This window comes from Apus apus, chromosome 1, assembly GCF_020740795.1.
Source record: "Apus apus isolate bApuApu2 chromosome 1, bApuApu2.pri.cur, whole genome shotgun sequence".
NCBI classification, from domain to species: Eukaryota; Metazoa; Chordata; class Aves; order Apodiformes; family Apodidae; genus Apus; species Apus apus.
In genome coordinates this window covers 84,652,268-84,669,059 of record NC_067282.1, presented here as the reverse complement: position 1 = coordinate 84,669,059, position 16,792 = coordinate 84,652,268, and the positions used below count along the sequence as shown (strand labels likewise).

General features: G+C 36.8%; 1 protein-coding gene across 1 annotated transcript in view; it reads right to left on the bottom strand.

Moving 5' to 3' along the window:
* Positions 1–16,792, bottom strand: part of GBE1 (1,4-alpha-glucan branching enzyme 1) — a 160,184-nt gene that overhangs the window by 33,315 nt on the left and 110,077 nt on the right. The window contains exon 12 of the mRNA XM_051640281.1: positions 16,575–16,746. Within this exon, the coding sequence (XP_051496241.1) occupies positions 16,575–16,746 (172 nt within the window). The remainder of the gene's footprint in view (positions 1–16,574; positions 16,747–16,792) is intronic.

Below are 16,792 nucleotides of genomic sequence, written 5' to 3'. Positions count from 1 at the left end.
TAGTTTAGTCTCTGAGATAAACTGTAATGCTCAAAGACCTTCTATGAGTCCTTGGACAACAACAAAAGAATTAAAAATACATGCAAAAAAAGCACAGAAAATAAAAGTCAATATTCTAATCTGAAAAGAAATTATACTGATACTGAAAAAGTGGCTATCCTCTTTGCTTTAGGGCTACTGCTGAGGGATTAATATTAGCCATCTGTAAAATTTAAACTTTCTGAGGAAAGAAAAATAAAAACCCCATGTTTTGAGAATCATATACTGTTCTAATAGTTTAAAACAATCCTGAGCTAGGATGTATCATTTAACCAATCTGCTTTTCCATAACGTTATTGAAGTAAATGGGACACAGGAGATAAGATGATTCATGAAAATAATTGTACATGTAGATGAAGGACTGCAAGTGTGGGCAACAAGTCAAACTGAACACCTCCTGCTGCCACTTTTAAAAAGCTCATACTAAACCATTTTCAGAAAGAAATACACTGTGCTTGTTCTAAGAGGTACAGGGCCCAAAATATATCCCATCTACATATGCTTGTGTATACTAGTTGATGGCTAGTTTGCGTGACTGAAGTTATTTAACCCAACAGCAGAGTTTGAAGAAAGGAAAAAAATCTTTATAAAAAAGCCAAGATGCTGCATGAGGAGGCTCTTGCTGAGTTTAGGGCTAGCTGAAATTGTACTACCCTACTGGTCACAGGGACTGAAAGGTGAAAATGGAGTTGAAGCTCTAAGTCAGTAGCCACTACTTCCTACAGTTTAGGACACTGCTTATTAACTGCCCCATGCTGCTTCATAGGGAAGTAAGGAACTCCTCAAGGACCCAGCCTAACCCACTTGAACTATCTGAAGCAATCAGCAGAAACTGCTGTGAGTCCTCCAAGCATAGCTGTTGATCCACAAAACTGCAACAAGCCACAGAAAAGAGTGATGTTGCTTTCATTTGTAGGCCATAGTCCCACTTCAAGCAGAGCAACTCTCTGTAAGACATCTTGGGAAAGGGTGACAAGATTTATGTCTAGTTGCTAAGAGAGGTGTTGGTTCAGTATTTTTTAGCTCTGTTTAAAGACAGAGCAAAAGCACCAATTCCAAATCAGAACACATCATAGTATTACGCATAACTTTTCTGGCATTTCCACTGAAACCAACACAGTCTTTCACTATTACTTGCTGGAGGTTTAGAAATATTTTTTATCTAATAACTGAAGGTTAAAGATGTTGCTGTTCAAAAAAAACCAAAAACATCTAGCAGTAGTTCAGACAGGGATTTTCATTAATCAGAAAACATATGTAAGTGGTTAAAGAAGAATAACACTAACCAAAGTCAAAACACACTATTTAAGCTAGGAAAATACAAGCCTGTCATAACCTTCTTGTGGAATTCTATTTTGAGCAACCTGAGGAGAAAAGGGGAAGCATCAAGAGTATAAGGTTCTCATTTGCACCATGCCAAATTAAACAGTACATTTACATTTTGATTTGTTTTTCTTCTGTTTATTAGTAAATAAATAGATAAATACTATAAACAGTTTAAATTCTATCAAGTGGAAATAATTTCCCAATCTTTCATCTCACAAAAATTTGACTTTTCATCTTAATTTGGAAAGAAAACTAGATTTGAAATATACTAATACATCAAAGAAAGAAACTGCTGCTTTGCAGGGTATGTTTCACAAGCAGTATCCTCAGTGGTTCATAAATATTGACGTTGGTATAAACCTAATTAGAGTGTATAACAGAAGAATGTTCCCCATCAATTCACCTACTTTGTGTGTTCATTGTTTCAGTGTTGTTTCTCCCCTTTCAACATATTCATTGTTACCTTTAGAGTTGTGGTTTTTGTTTTGATTTGTGGTGGACTTTTGGTTTTGTTCTTGGGTTTGTTTGGTTTTTTTAAGAAATAGAAGACTGTGACTGGTTTATCTATGACTCTAACCAGACACTTGAAAGGAATTTTAGTTTTAGCATATCTCCAAAGCACTAGCATAATAATCGTATGGTTACTGTATAATATGTTGAAAGATCTCTGCTCATTAGAGTCAATCATAACCAGGAGGCATAAGACAAGATTATTTGTACTGCACTTTTTTGTTTGTTTGTTCTGGGTTTTTTTTGTAATTTGGTTTTGTGTTGTTTTTTTTTTTTCTATGTGGAAATGACTATTGAAGCTTGCACATCTGGGTTATTTTTCAGAAAGAACAGTTAGAGCTCAATTATCAGAGTTTCTCGTACATTGCCATGACACAAAAGGGGCATGTACAAGTGCAACTTGTACGAGTGGAGATCAGTGATGAGTGGGCTTCCTCAGGGGTTGGTACTGAGACTCGTGTTGTTTAATGTTTAATATTTTGGCAGGGTTAGGGACAGTGGAATTTAGTGCACCAAGTCTGCTGATGAATCCAAGCTGTACAGTGCGGTCAACAGGCTGGAGAGGTGGCCATGCAGAGAGACACTGACAGGCTTGAGAGGTGGGCCCATACCAACCTCATGAAGTTCAACAAGGCCAAGGGCAAGGTCCTGCATCTGGGTCCTATCACAGGGCTCAAGCGAAAAGAAGATGTCCCTGCCTTCTCGGCGCCCAGCCCTCATGTATTTATAGACAATTAATTAGATCCCCCCTCAGAACTAGGTGGTCTTTGAGGTCCCTTCCAACCCAAAGCATTCTACGATTCTAATTTAAAGATACTCTTGATTCACCTGTACATTAAACCAGTGTGAAAACTACTTAAAAATGGGTGAAGAAAAAAAAAAAACAAAAACAGGAAGAGAGAAAACAGAGGTAAGAAAAGCCATTTAGCAGGTTTAGACAAAAGCCCAACAGGCAATAGCTTTGGCAGCTGAAGGAAAACATCACTCCTTAGATTAAAAGACGACTTAGAAAATTGGTCCTGATAGCACCTTTGCTAAAAGCAGCAAGTGATTTATAAAATCACCTCCAAAATCTGTACAATTAGAAAACAATTGTCCAGTGAGGCCTTCATAGCATTTTTTGTTTGCATGTGGGGAGACGGGGAAAAATAAGAAAATCTTGCAATATTGGGAGAACAGGCTTAAAACAAGATGTTTGCTGAACTTTAATAACAAGGAAACAAAATACTGTAACTGAATTTTACAACATTCTTTGCAAAATCTGTCATAGCAGAAATGTTTAGCTAATCTTTCATATTCTCCTCCCCTTGTACTTCTGAATAAGGCATGCCTTAAAGGACCAGCTTTAAGAGACATCAGAAGATCCACAAGATGCACCGGCTTAACTGACATTATTACATTCCCCTTCCTTCAGGTAATCACTCTCACTACAGGCAGAAAGACTAGAGAAGAGATTTTGCCAATTTTCTCCCCAGTAACGTCTTTTGATAAAGAGCTTTTAAGAGGTATTCAGTGTCATCAGGCAGAGCTTCTGCCAATTTTGTGTATCACCTGCCGATTTTCAGTTTTTAGTACCAAAAGTTGTTCAGATAACTAGGAAATCCAAGCCTCACTGCTTCACTCCCAACACTTCCTGATGACCAACATATCACATAAGTCCAGATACATATCAACCCATACATGTATGAGGTATATATACCTAAGCTGAGCATGGGTTCACAAACAGAAGCAGAGTACACCTACTAGACTTCAAACTACTGGTGGATGGTTCGTGGTTTTTTATTTAGAAAAAGCCTCAGAAGAGCCTAAAAAAAGTCTAAGAACTTTCTATAACTTGTTGAATTCACCACACTGTTTCACATCACCAGCTTTTATGAAGGAAGACACAGCTCCCACAATTGAGAATGTTATTCCTCATCCAAACCCAACAGGAACACAGCAGATATGTATTCTAGTATCTCTAGCTGCATTATTAGAACAGGCTGCCTAGGGAGGTGGTGGAGGCACCATCCGTGGAGGTGTCCAAAAAACGGGTGGACGTGGTGTTGCAGGAGATGATTTAGTGGTTAGGGGTTGTAGGGCAGACAGTTGGACTTGATGATCTTGAAAGTTTTTTCCAACCTTAATTCTATGACTGATGATACTGATGGGAAGATAATCTCAGAGTATATAGTTAGGTTAGCAGTTGAGACACCAAGAGTGAGAAAAAGTGACCTGCCTGAAATGACTGGCATGTGCTTGATGTAACAGAAAAGTAAGCATTGATTTTTTTTTTTTACACCACCAGTTAACTTCCAGATTTTGAGAAAAAAAATCAAATAGAGTATTTTATAATATTAAAAAGAAGTCTAACCAAATCCTCTGGGGGGCTTTGCTAGAAACCAACCTAGTGCTTGCTCTTATTGGCCTGATTGTGCAGGTGGAAGCATAGTTGCATTTTGGACAGTGCATGCTTATGGAAACTGGAAGGGATCCATCAGCAAGTGTATTCATGGACTGGACTGCTAACTTTTGTCTAAAGTCATCTCCGTAAGAAAGGAAGGTATGATAATGCAAGACGGGTTATCTACCTAAATATTTGTGGTTTTTCAAAGGAAGTTAGGAAACAAGTAAATAGTTGTAAATTGTCCTGGTTTAAGCCAGGATGAAGCCAATTTTCCTTTCACTGACTGTTTTTTTTTCCTTCAGTAAGCTCTCTTTTAACTAGCAGCAAGTGTTCCAGCTACTGGACTGGTAATACTGGAAAGTTTATGTAGCTGCCAGGACTCCAAGGTCACATTTTTGCTCTGCCGTCTCAGACTCTACTGGGAGATCAATGACACCCCCACAGAAGGCTGAATTAGATGGACATCAAAATTGGCCAGAGAGATTCCATTCCGTAATATCTACGTAAGCTCAAAAGAAGGTCAGAGATCACAGAAGACAACTTCCTTTCTGCTTCTTCTTCCCTCCTCTTCCATCCATGGCTGGCATCCAGGGAGGATTCTGTCCATCCATCACCATCGACCCTTAGGCTCGAGCTCTCCTGACCCTCATCACTCTGTGCTCTCTCCAGCAGCAGTCTGGGACTTTTTGGGACTGTTGACAGCTAAGGAGTTGGAGTGGAGGTTGCTGGGGGTATGGGGAAGCAAGAGGCTTTTGCACGTTCCCCGAACACATTTGTATATAATTGTATACATTTTCTTTTGTCATTAGTGTTTAATTAAAGCTGTGTAGTTTAGTTTTCAATCCAGAGAGTCTCTCCCCTTATTCTCTCTCTCCTTCCCTACAGCGGTGGGAGGGGGAGGGGATTGAGAGCATTGTTGTCTCTGCTTTAATTGCTGATCCTGAGTCAAACCGTGACAAAATGAATGGTCTAGCTCTGTGAACATGAGATTTAATTTCCAAGAAATATAGACTGATTGTGAGCTATACCCTCTCTTGATTCCATTATATTGTCCCTCATTTGCAGACTACAGTAACCCCTTCTGGTTCTGAAATTCAACAACTTGCTGTATACACAGATGCAAATATGACTCATCTTATACTTGAAACACATTTAAATTAACCCTAAGACCTGAATCAGCTGAAGGAATAAGATGGGAGACTTTCAACTACCTAACTAACAATTTTAGTATGTTCTTTGTGACACCAAGAGATACAAAACAAATTTAGACTAATAAAAATCGGAGCAGAAATTATTTCTAGATTACATTACACCTCCTTAAAACGTGATAAAATTTTATCAGGTTTTGAAACAAATACTTCTGAACTAGCTGTATAAAATAAGCAATCGCATTTAAGTAGGCACCTCCAACTTCTTTTCCTTGAGCAATTTTTTAGTAAAAGAACATTTTAACATGTACTGCTCCTTTCCCTACCCCATAGTTTCATGCAATTGCTAGAATTTATTTTATATGCATGTATTATTTTAAAAACATTCTTTCAAAAAATAGCACTCCATTTCACTGAAATATGCAGGCATTCAAAGTACTATAGTTCAAAGCAAGCAACAATCTTCCATGTACAAAGTGAATAATTAAAAATACAGTCACAGAATCTTAGGGATTGGAAGGGACCTTGAAAGATCATCTAGTCCAACCTCCCTGCCAGAGCAGGGTCACCTAGAGTACATCACACAGGAACGCGTCCAGGCGGGTTTTGAATGTCTCCACTGAAGGAGACTCCACAGCCTCTCTAGGCAGCCTGTTCCAGTGCTCTGTCACTCTCACAGTAAAGAAGGTTTTTCTGATGTTTACATGGAACCTCCTGTGTTCCAGTTTGCACCCATTGCCCCTTGTCCTATCACTAGACATCACTGAAAAAAGCCTGGCTTTGTCCTCCTGACACTCGCCCTTGACATATTTGTAAACACTGATGAGGTCACCCTGCCCCTCAGTCTCCTCTTCTCCAAGCTAAAGAGACCCAGCTCTCTCAACCTTTCCGCATAAGGGAGATGTTCCACTCCCTTAATCATCTCCGTGGCTCTGCGCTTGACTCTCTCAAGCAGTTCCCTGTCCTTCTTTAACTGAGGGGCCCAGAACTGGCCACAATATTCCAGATGTGGCCTCAACAATGCAGAATAGAGGGGGAGGAGAACTTCTCTTGACCTACTAACCACACCCTTTCTAATAAACCCTAGGATGCCATTGGCCTTCTTGGTTACCAGGGCACATTGCTGGCTCATGGTCATCCTCCTGTCCACCAGGACCCCCAGGTCCCTTTCTCCTACACTGCTCTCCAGCAGGTCAGCCCCCAACCGGTGGTACATGGGGCTGTTCTTCCCCAGATGCAAGACTTTTTGATGCTTGCCCTTTTTGAATTTCATCAAGTTTCTCCCTGCTTAACTCTGTCCTTCTGGTCTACTGGTATAAATGCAACTAGTAAATACAAACAGGGAATTTAATAATTTTTATGAAAACTTCAGGTAAGTCTAGGTTTATTTGCAGAAAAATGAAGCCTATTTTCAACTAAGAGACTAATTGAGACACTCCCTTCCTATAAAGTAGAAAGGCAGAATATAAATAAACAGCTTACTGTATTTCTAAGACCAGTCACAGCCAGCACCCTAAAAAGACATTATTGATTTTCTTTTTTCTTTCCCCCTCCCCACCCCCATCCAATCAGAACAACAAATTTCTCATACTGGAGAAGCCTTCACAAATAAGCCAAGATTTTTTTACATCTACTGAAATTAATACATCAATATTGTGGCTTATTTAATCAACTTACAGGCTTTGAATAATCCTTACATTTGATATGAAAATGCACAGCACAGCTTTAGCATAGATTCTAAACCTCAGGATTGAAGTGGAGGGTGAGGAGGGTAGCAACTCTCATGACAAAGCCAAAAATGAAATGGAACTTAAACCAACAACACACACTTCAGCTGAAGCGATTGATCTGGCTAAGATTCCGATTTCTCATTTAAAAGCAGCTGCAGGCAGAACTGCAGGCAGTCTTACCCCAACTAACACCTCCATTACATTGCTCTAGATCATCTTTATTTCTCTGAACAGTGTAAATCAGTGTTTTAGAACCAAGATGCTTGTAAGGATGACGTATCGAAGTAAGAGAGTGCATGGAAGGCTAACATTGGGATAAAATTTAGAAGTACAGTAACCTAGTATTTCAAACATTCTATTGTCATGTAGAAGAGTTTCAGTAGTACTTGCTAAGTTGTATTTTTTTCCTAAAAAAAAAAAAAAAAAATCAGGAAAGGGATGACAAGCGAAATGAGATTTAAAATTACATATTTAAAAAATAGAGGGCTTTAAAGAATAAACTATTCACAATAAAAAACGGTCTGTCTAAACGCTGCCTAAGTACAGCTAAATAGAACACAAAGAGGGGAAAAAAGCACAAGAGAATACTTATTGAAAATAAAATATACATTTATACAGTATTTTCATATCTATAAATAGCTATCACTTACTATGGTAATGTAGATGAAAGAAAAAATTCAAGTTACGTAAGTCTACCCATGTTTAGACATGTGAACATCTCTCTTCAAGCAATATTACATACAATTCTTGCTTTTTAAGATGGTGGCAGACATTATGAACTAAAATAAAAAACCAATCACAAAAATAAACAAACATAAGAAAAAAAGCTCAGAGTGAATCAAGATTTTTGTTTTTAGAAGGTCATATACACATACTTCCCCAGTCCTAAAGTGAATACATGCACAAAAGACACCTATACAGAAGTCTACAGCAAGAGGGGAAGAAAAGGGTGGGTTTACTTCAGATTTCATCAATTAGTAAGACATACAATCCCAAAGTTCGTACTTTTCACAAATTTAGGGAACACAAGATAAATGGTGGAAAGTGTGCTGCTGATCTAACAGATTAACATTTTCTTTCAGATCTCTTTTGTTTGCATTAATGTTTTGAAATAAGATCCTCTTCCCAAGCTCCCTTTCTAATTTACTCCACTGTAAAGTCCTCCTCTGCTTTCCCGAGAACTTACTAAAATCAGCTCTATATTCATACACAAGATTACTCTTATAGCACTTAACTATGAAGTAAAACTAAAGTACCTCGTTTTCACTGCATTTTTATCAATTTCTGTGAGCTCACAGAAATAATTTACCCCAAATTATGCATGGGAATGCATCTTTTTAGCAGGAAAGACAGTCGTTGTCCTTGGTTAATGAAGCCTACAGCTCCATTCCAATGCCAACCTGATTGTGTATCTTCTTCACGTTCTCCTGGTCTGCTTTCTACGTGGCAAGCGCATCCATCCTCCAACATCAACACCTAGCTAACCCTCTATGACTGCTACCATATAAAAGCATTTTTCCATTAAATATCTTGACATATGGAAGCACACCAAATGGGTTGTGTGCTTTCAGATTTTCTTTTTGTAAACCTCAATAAGGTTTGAATTAATTACAACAGAAACATATTCTAAATAAAAGCATGTAAGCCTATGCTTGCAGTGACTGACATTTGAAGCCTGCATAGTTTTAATTTCAAACTGAAGATATCAAAAGGCCTCTAAGAAAGGTCAACACTTATGAAGGATGCTTTAATATGCTTTACTTTGCAGACTTTACCACTTCTTATGACAATGTGTATTCAAAATACCTTGCCTCTTGAAGACCAATGCAAATTCAACTACAGTGTTGTTTAAATTAATATTCTAGTATATGTCTGAGTGAGTGCTGCATTGATGGCCTCAGAAAATTAAGACAATAAGCAGATTTTAAACTAATAAATAGGGCTTATGAAAATAAGTTCTTGAACTCATGAAGACTTTTTTTTTTTATTCCAGTGTCATCACAAAGTGTTATCTCAGTTTAAACTACATTGATTTGGGGGATTAATGACACTACTGAGATGAATTCATTTCAAATTACCACAACTGCACACATTAAAATCCAAATTGAAAAGTACGCCTAAGGATCTATTATTCAGACTTTACTAATACAAAATGTCACCTGCTCAGTCATCTCTCAAAATAATTCCTTATTGAATAACATGTGAGGTTTAATACTATTTGGCTCTGCATTGCCTGAAACCAGTCTGAGAAAGAACAACGCATTGCCAAACATAGGGCTGGTTACCAGATTCTTATGCGTCTTAAACCAGATCACTACAGCTTCGTGCTGCTGAATTACTTGGTTTGGATGTAAAGGAAAATGGGTCAGTTTGTGTCACCTCTCTCTCTCTCTCTCTTTTAAAGTCAGCCTACAAAGTATAATCAGGAAGAAATTTTTGGACTTTTCGATATGTTTTTGGACAAGAAAGAACTATTTTTCTCTCAGCCATGCAATTGCTAAGCCCTTTCCAGATTAGTGAGTACAGACAGACTGCCAAAAGTAGAAGTAAACCACAGCCAAGTGTCATAACAGGCTGCTGTAGCTTCTTTTCAGCATTGGGCATTTCAGAAATAAGTACCTTCAAAGCAGTACTGATAAATTATCAGCATGAAAACTGTATGAAGTACAGTGAACACTAGGGAGAGAAAAGACAAAGGCTTTAACATAAACAACATACTTAGACCTGTTTGTATGAGGCATGCTTACCCTTTTCCCCTGCTCTTACACAAAGTTCTTTTACAGATTTATTTTTATCAGGTGAACCGTTTCTCTAGACATCAGGCATGCAGGAAATTAGTGGCTTTTTATTTTTTTGTGATGTTGCTGTATTACAAATTAAACATTACTCCTGGTAATGGCAGGTGCCCCTGCTCATAAGGAGGGAGGTTGGAACCTGATGATCTTTAAGGTCCCTTCCAACCTTAACCATTCTATGATTCTATTAATACATGTAGTCATGGACCAAATATTGATGTGACCCTAAGAAAAACACAACTGTCCAAAAGTGCTCTCTACTCAGAAGAGAGAACAAGCTAGGTTAGTTTCTTCTTTGAAAAAGTGTTATGAACAAAATCACACAAAGGCATTTCTACATAATTTACATCACCAAGGCTCTTCCGAAAGCTGTAATGGTTAACAACAAGCTCATAGGATGAACCAAGCTTTATACATCTCTTAGAATAACTACAATATGTAACACTTTAAAGCACTTCAAGACTACATAAATATAAAACATCCATTGTATTTTGAGTCCAAGTTAAACACAGCATAAAAAGTGTATGATGACTACACTTAACTGCTTTCTCAAGGAATCAATGAGCAAATAAACCTTCATATATATGTATGCATACATATATATATATAAACAATTTTTCAATATATCTTAAAATTTACAAAAAATATCACACTTCTATACTATCACCCAACACTGGACACACTTTTAAGACTCAGCTTGACAAGGTGCTGGGCCATCTCATCTAAACCATATTTCTACCTAGAAAGGTTGGACCAGATGACCTTTGAGGTCCCTTCCACCCCAGTATTCAATGATTCTATACTAACAGGCAAGAATATTTAATCTTCTACAAATATCTTAATTTTGGACAACATCTGAAGACTAATCCAAACACTTTGTTATGTACAAATATGTGTATTTATGTGTACAACTCCCAATAAATTTGAGATATATTTTTAAGGCAGAGCCTCTAATACAATGCTTACATTTGATTCTAAACAGCAAAGCATTCTGAAAGTGAAGTAAACCTATTGATTTTAATTTTATTTGAATTCAAGGAGAAGAAACTGAAAACAAAATATAATTTAGTCAGAGTATAATAGTCTTTAGATTTATCTTTAACTATTGAGTGGTGTTTTTTACTAAAAGAAAGCTAAGTAAAACTAAGCAATGCCACCTAGATATAGCTCAATTACAGTTTCCTGAAAGAGTTTCTGAACTATGTAGCTATGGATGAAAAAAAACAAAACAATTATAAAAGGACAGAAAAATAGCCATGCCTTGAAGAGTCGTAAATCCAGATAATGTGAAAAAAGGTTCTCGTAACACTACAATTGTAGTAATTTCTGTAATAAATTCTTATTTTGAATGTTTGAAAAGAGGAAATCCTCCAAACTGTGCTAAAAGTATTAATTATAATGCATAGTCTCCAGTTACAATAAAGGCATTAGTATGATTGTTCTTCAAAACAACAACAAAGCAAAAGTGAAGGCTGTCATACAAACAGAAATCAGACTCTTTGTTCTAATATAGCTTCAACATATTTTACAACTTCATATATTGTTCTTTAGCAAGTCCTCACATCACAAACTATTGTATCAATAGACCAGTCTGTACGCACTCTTACATGGCAACAGAGTTACAAGACTGAACTGTGAGTGTACAAATCATATAAACAAGATAGAAGGTAACAGATGGAGTATTAAGAACAAAGATTGTGATGTTAGCAGAAGTCTAAATAACTGTGTCACCATGGTTAAATGATGCTACTAAGCACAATAAAAAAATAAATCTGAGTTTCCAAAATAACTAAGGCTTAAAAATCCAGTCTCTTTATACCAGTAACAGAGAAAAACAACTAGAAAACTACGTAACCTTTAAAAAAAACAACACCCAAACAACTTTTAACTGAAATAAAATGTCAATATGGCTTAATATACTACAAATCCACTGTTAATATTGGAACAACTGATACCCTGCCGATTCAAGACTAAGGAACAAACTAGGGAAACATCAGCATTACTCTGAGAGAAAAAAGGAGCACCGTGTACAATTATCCCTTTTTAGACAATTCTCTCATCCTGGAAAATTCTACCTGGGTTTCAATTCATGAACACAGCTGGAGCAGCTGATTATTCTTGAGCAGTCCTAAGGATGCTGTCAACTGTGAAAGGCCTCTGTTTCAAGGTTCCTGACATGAGAAGCTGTAGTGTGCACACTCATGCAACATCACATATATAGACTGCTCCTAGTAACTATTTTATTTATATATTTAAATTATATACACGTCTGTATAGCACTTTCTTCCCTGTCCTCTCAGGAAGGAAGTATTATCAACTCCCATAACAGTTTTCTAGTATTTGGATATACTTAATTTGTGAAGGGAAGGTGGGATGGAGGGAAAATTAGACAGGTTTACGTGTTTATGGCTTCTTTTACATTATGAAATTGTATTTCTCATTAATTGCTTTTCCCTCAGTCGCTCTAATGTGTTTTGAGTGTAGAAATTAAGTTTGTTTCAATTGACTCTGCAGGAACAACAAATACTAACAGTTTGCACCTCTAGATCTTCCATAGACTCTCAAAGCAGTTCATGAAGCCTAATCTATATATTTGGATTCTTCCCCCTGTCACTGTCACCTGAAGTTGTGACTGGGGGCATATGGAGTACTATGCAATGAAATGGTAGTTGGTCTGTCATTACAGGGCAAGAAGTCTACTACAAACTGTAGGCAAGATTTCAGATTACACCCTTCTTGTTTTAGACTTAAAATAAAGAAAATTGTTTCTGTCAAACTGCATGAAATTAAAGCATCTGGCAGAACTGGCAGCACAGAAAGCACATTTGCCAGGTATAACAGGTAAGCATATTACAAAGGATTACTTCAAAGTACGTATCCTAATCTTTAGCCTTTACCAACTGAGCACTTCAAGGCTGTTTATCAGAAAGAGTAGACTGAAGTGAGCTAGTTTAAAGAGTACTTGCTCTTGCAAAGGCAATTTTTTTATGTCATGGTCTACAGTGCCCAGGACTAATAATCATAGGAAAGTGCACTGAAAAAAAAAAGTGTAAAAGTTCAGTTATTTGTATGCAACATGTCTAAGAAAACAAAACACCTTTAAGTTTAAGCTGAATATCCTTGTTCTTGACAATTTCTTTTTTATCTAGATAGGTAGCAATAAAAGTAGTATTTCAGATTCTGTTTTGAGTAACATTCGAATTTTATTGCAAGCTATATTACACCATTTTTATGTCAAATTTCTAATCTTCCTTAAGTAAACAGTACGCACATTTCCCACCCTGATATTGGTGCTACCAATTCAGTTTTTGCAGCATTCCTTTTCTAGCTTGTCAAGAATTTTCAAAATGTTCAAAAGCCTCATGCTACAAAATCTCTTAGTTGAAAAATAAATAAATAAGAAGAAAAAATAAAACTAAATTTCTTCCTCCAAAAGACTCAAAGGAATAGATTGTGCATAGCATCTTATTTTATTTTTTAAGGCCAAACAGAGAACAAGGTCTCATCACACCACACCATTAGAAAAGAAACTGATAAAGTGCATCCAAAAAAACCCTAAGCATAGAGAAAGTACATAAACTGTGGTGTAAATGAGCTAACAAGTGGGAAACAGAAGCTTTACAGCTAAATCTTATATTAGTGGAAAAAAGGTAGATGTCAACCCAAACAGTAACACCATCAGTCTATGCTCATGATTGTAAAAAGTGTCCTAGTTACTGCAAATTATTTTCTCGCTTCTCTCTATTTCTATTTTTAAAAAAAGCTGTTTTGCAGGGAGAATCTTTGTCTCTGGAATCCTAATTAAGAGTTTTTTCAGTAAAGAAAACTCATGAAAAATAGTCCAAGAGGTTAATGTAGGAACTAATCTGCCTTTACATCCATAGATTTGAGTTTAAGCCAATTTTAAATCAAGAAGGAAGCACAAAAAAGATTGCTAGGAAGCTGAAAAGCAAGATCCTACCATGTCATAAACCAGTAAATATTTGTGCTATGAAGGACCTCAAGGACTTAAAATGCTATTTAAGGCACCTTGGGCTGGATTTTACATCTACTCTAGGCAAAAAAAAGCAGCTGTCTTTACTTGGCTAAATACAGACAGACAAACAGATGCAACTCTCAAGGTAAGGACAGAACACAGAGCCAAGTTCACTGAAGAATTGGCACAGATCTTTCACATGCCCTGTAGGGTTTCCCTAAGTGCAGGGCACAGATGATGAGCAAGAGAAGAGAAAAAGAAAATTTAAAGGAAAGGAACAATTACAGTTGTCTACAGCTTTTCTCCGGGGACAGGATGGAAAATGAAGCCAAAGGAAAATGAAGACAGAACAGTGGTGTACTTCTAAGTCCAACATTGTCTAGGGGGTAACCACAGTGGTTGCATTATTTTCAAGGTGAGAACAGAAGATTCTAGTATTTTGTAAGTCTTACAACAACTTCTGCTACTGCTTGTTTAGCAGTTGAGGAAGCAGACTAAATCTTAATATTTTTTCTTATTTTGTAGGGGTTTAAATAGACAATAAAGAATTTCAGTCAGATACAGGGCTTTTATTTTTAATTAGTTTTCAAATCCTCATATTAGAGAGGGCAAAGATCTATGTCTCAAAATATTTTCCAAAAAATTTTCTGGTTTTAATTAAGTTAGTAACAAATGCACTTTTTATTTCAATATCACTATAAAAATGTTTGAGTATTAATAGAGCGTTTTTTTTCGTATATTTTCAGATAATATAATTACTTTGATTATTTAATATAGACACACTGTGAATGCTTGGGAATTTCTCTTTAATTATTAAGTTTCAAAAATCGAATGTTTATTATCTATGTCAACATGTTCCTGGAAGCTTAGCTGGGGAGAAGGAAACCCTTAAAGCAGCATCACCTGTGCACCCTAAATTTTGGTGATTTTCTGAAGTTATATGGCATCTTCTGATCAGTATTGGACAGTCTCAGTATTAAAATATCTGTCTAAACCAGAAGTTGAGTTGAACAAACTACAGCTACGTTAGGATTGTTGCTGCCTACCTGCTTTGAAAAGAGAGCATTTAGATGCAGGGTAAGTTTCAAAACAATTGCTTTTTTTTACTGTTATTGTTAAACAAACTGGTCTTCCAGAGTGTTTGTTCTTTCACTAAAGCAGGATGTTTATCATTGTCATGCTCATTCTCAGCCAAGCATATGGAGTTTCTATCTTTCTAGGTTAAGTCTTCCATGCCAGATGGGCACATGAAACCCCCGAGATTACTTGCAAAGCTGCAGAGAAAACTGAAGTACAGACCAGAAGAAACAATGCTCCCAACAGTTTGTGCTACAAGGTAGCCAATTTACTGAAATGACAACATTCCTAGTCACATTTAAATTTGCATGCCCCATTGATTGTACTGGGGTACAGGAGTTTGGAAGGAAAATAAGTCTTCAGGCAAAATTAAAAATCCAGAAACATGAAAAATAAGCACAACAACTTCCAGGATTTTTGCAGTAGTGTCTTATACAGATACCTGCAAGTAGGACAGAGAATCTTCAGTGTGAAAAGTGAGAAATATGAGAATGCTACATGGGCAAATTTGGTTGTTCAATGGGCATACACTTCTTGCAAGAAGAATCAGTTTGCATGTATGGAGTACAAACGATACTCCAACACGTGTAATTAAATGTTCCAGATCTTCAAAGGTAAATTTTAGGATAAATTATAGAATACAGATTTCCACTCCTGATACAACACTTTCTAGAAGTGGTTTGGTTTTCCTTAAGGCAAGCAAAGCATTGAGAAAGCTGCATGTTGCTTTGGTGTCTTTGTTTTCAGAAAAAGAATGTGTAAGACACTTATGGAAGGACCTAGGGAAGCAGAGAGGCACCTGGAATGCCTTCTCCAGGTGTTGTTAAAGGAGATTTCCACTCCTCTCCCCACCCCACAGGAGGCTCCTCTTCCTCACTCTTGACATCAAGCATAAATAGCTCCAGCATTTTGTATAAATCTAAGAACAACATTCAACTTTAAAGACAACTACACAGAAGTGTAACTTGCTAATTAAATGAAATTAACTACTGGATGTTTTTTGTAGCCATAGTGCTTAGAAATCAATGCAACAGCTGTAGCAGGATGTGCATCCTATCTCTATGCTGTGTCCTTGCTTAACTTATTAAGCTCTCTTCCCTAAGCGGCAATGAAATATAAATCAACCGATTCCAGATTATGTCCTAACAATTGATAGCTGAAATAAGTACAGAGCTATCTTTAGTAAATTCACTGTTACCTAAAAAGTTTAGGAGAGAAGAACAGAGCCAAAAGACAACCAAGTCCTGCAAGACAAGGCTCACCACCTGACAAACTTGCATAACAATAATTAATACACTAGTCTGAATTTTACATCAGAATAACCTGAATAAAAAGCTTACCACATTTTTAAAAGTTACTTCTATTACAATTGGGAGCCATATTGACTTTATTTACTTGTCTTATACCTTACAGATAGCAAAATAATTAATATTACCTTTTGTACTAAATCTTTATGAAAACATTTATGCCCCTAACTTCAGCACTGTGATACATACTGTGCATGTAAGACTATGTCAGATAATTTAATTTCCCTGCCACGCATTCTACAGATGAGAAAACGAAATACTTTTTCCTAAGACCACTTACCCATGAAATTCAGATAACTCTCTCCTCCAAGTGCATGAGTAATGAGACGAATCATTTTATGAAGCTGTATTCCACGATCAATAACTGGAGTAAGAGGCGAGAGCACACTCATGTTTGTATACATCTCTGCATCCATCAGTCGAAACGCCAGTGTCTTATCACCAACAAGTGCCTACAATAGTTTAAAAAAAAATAAAGTGAAGAAAACCCTTGGGTTT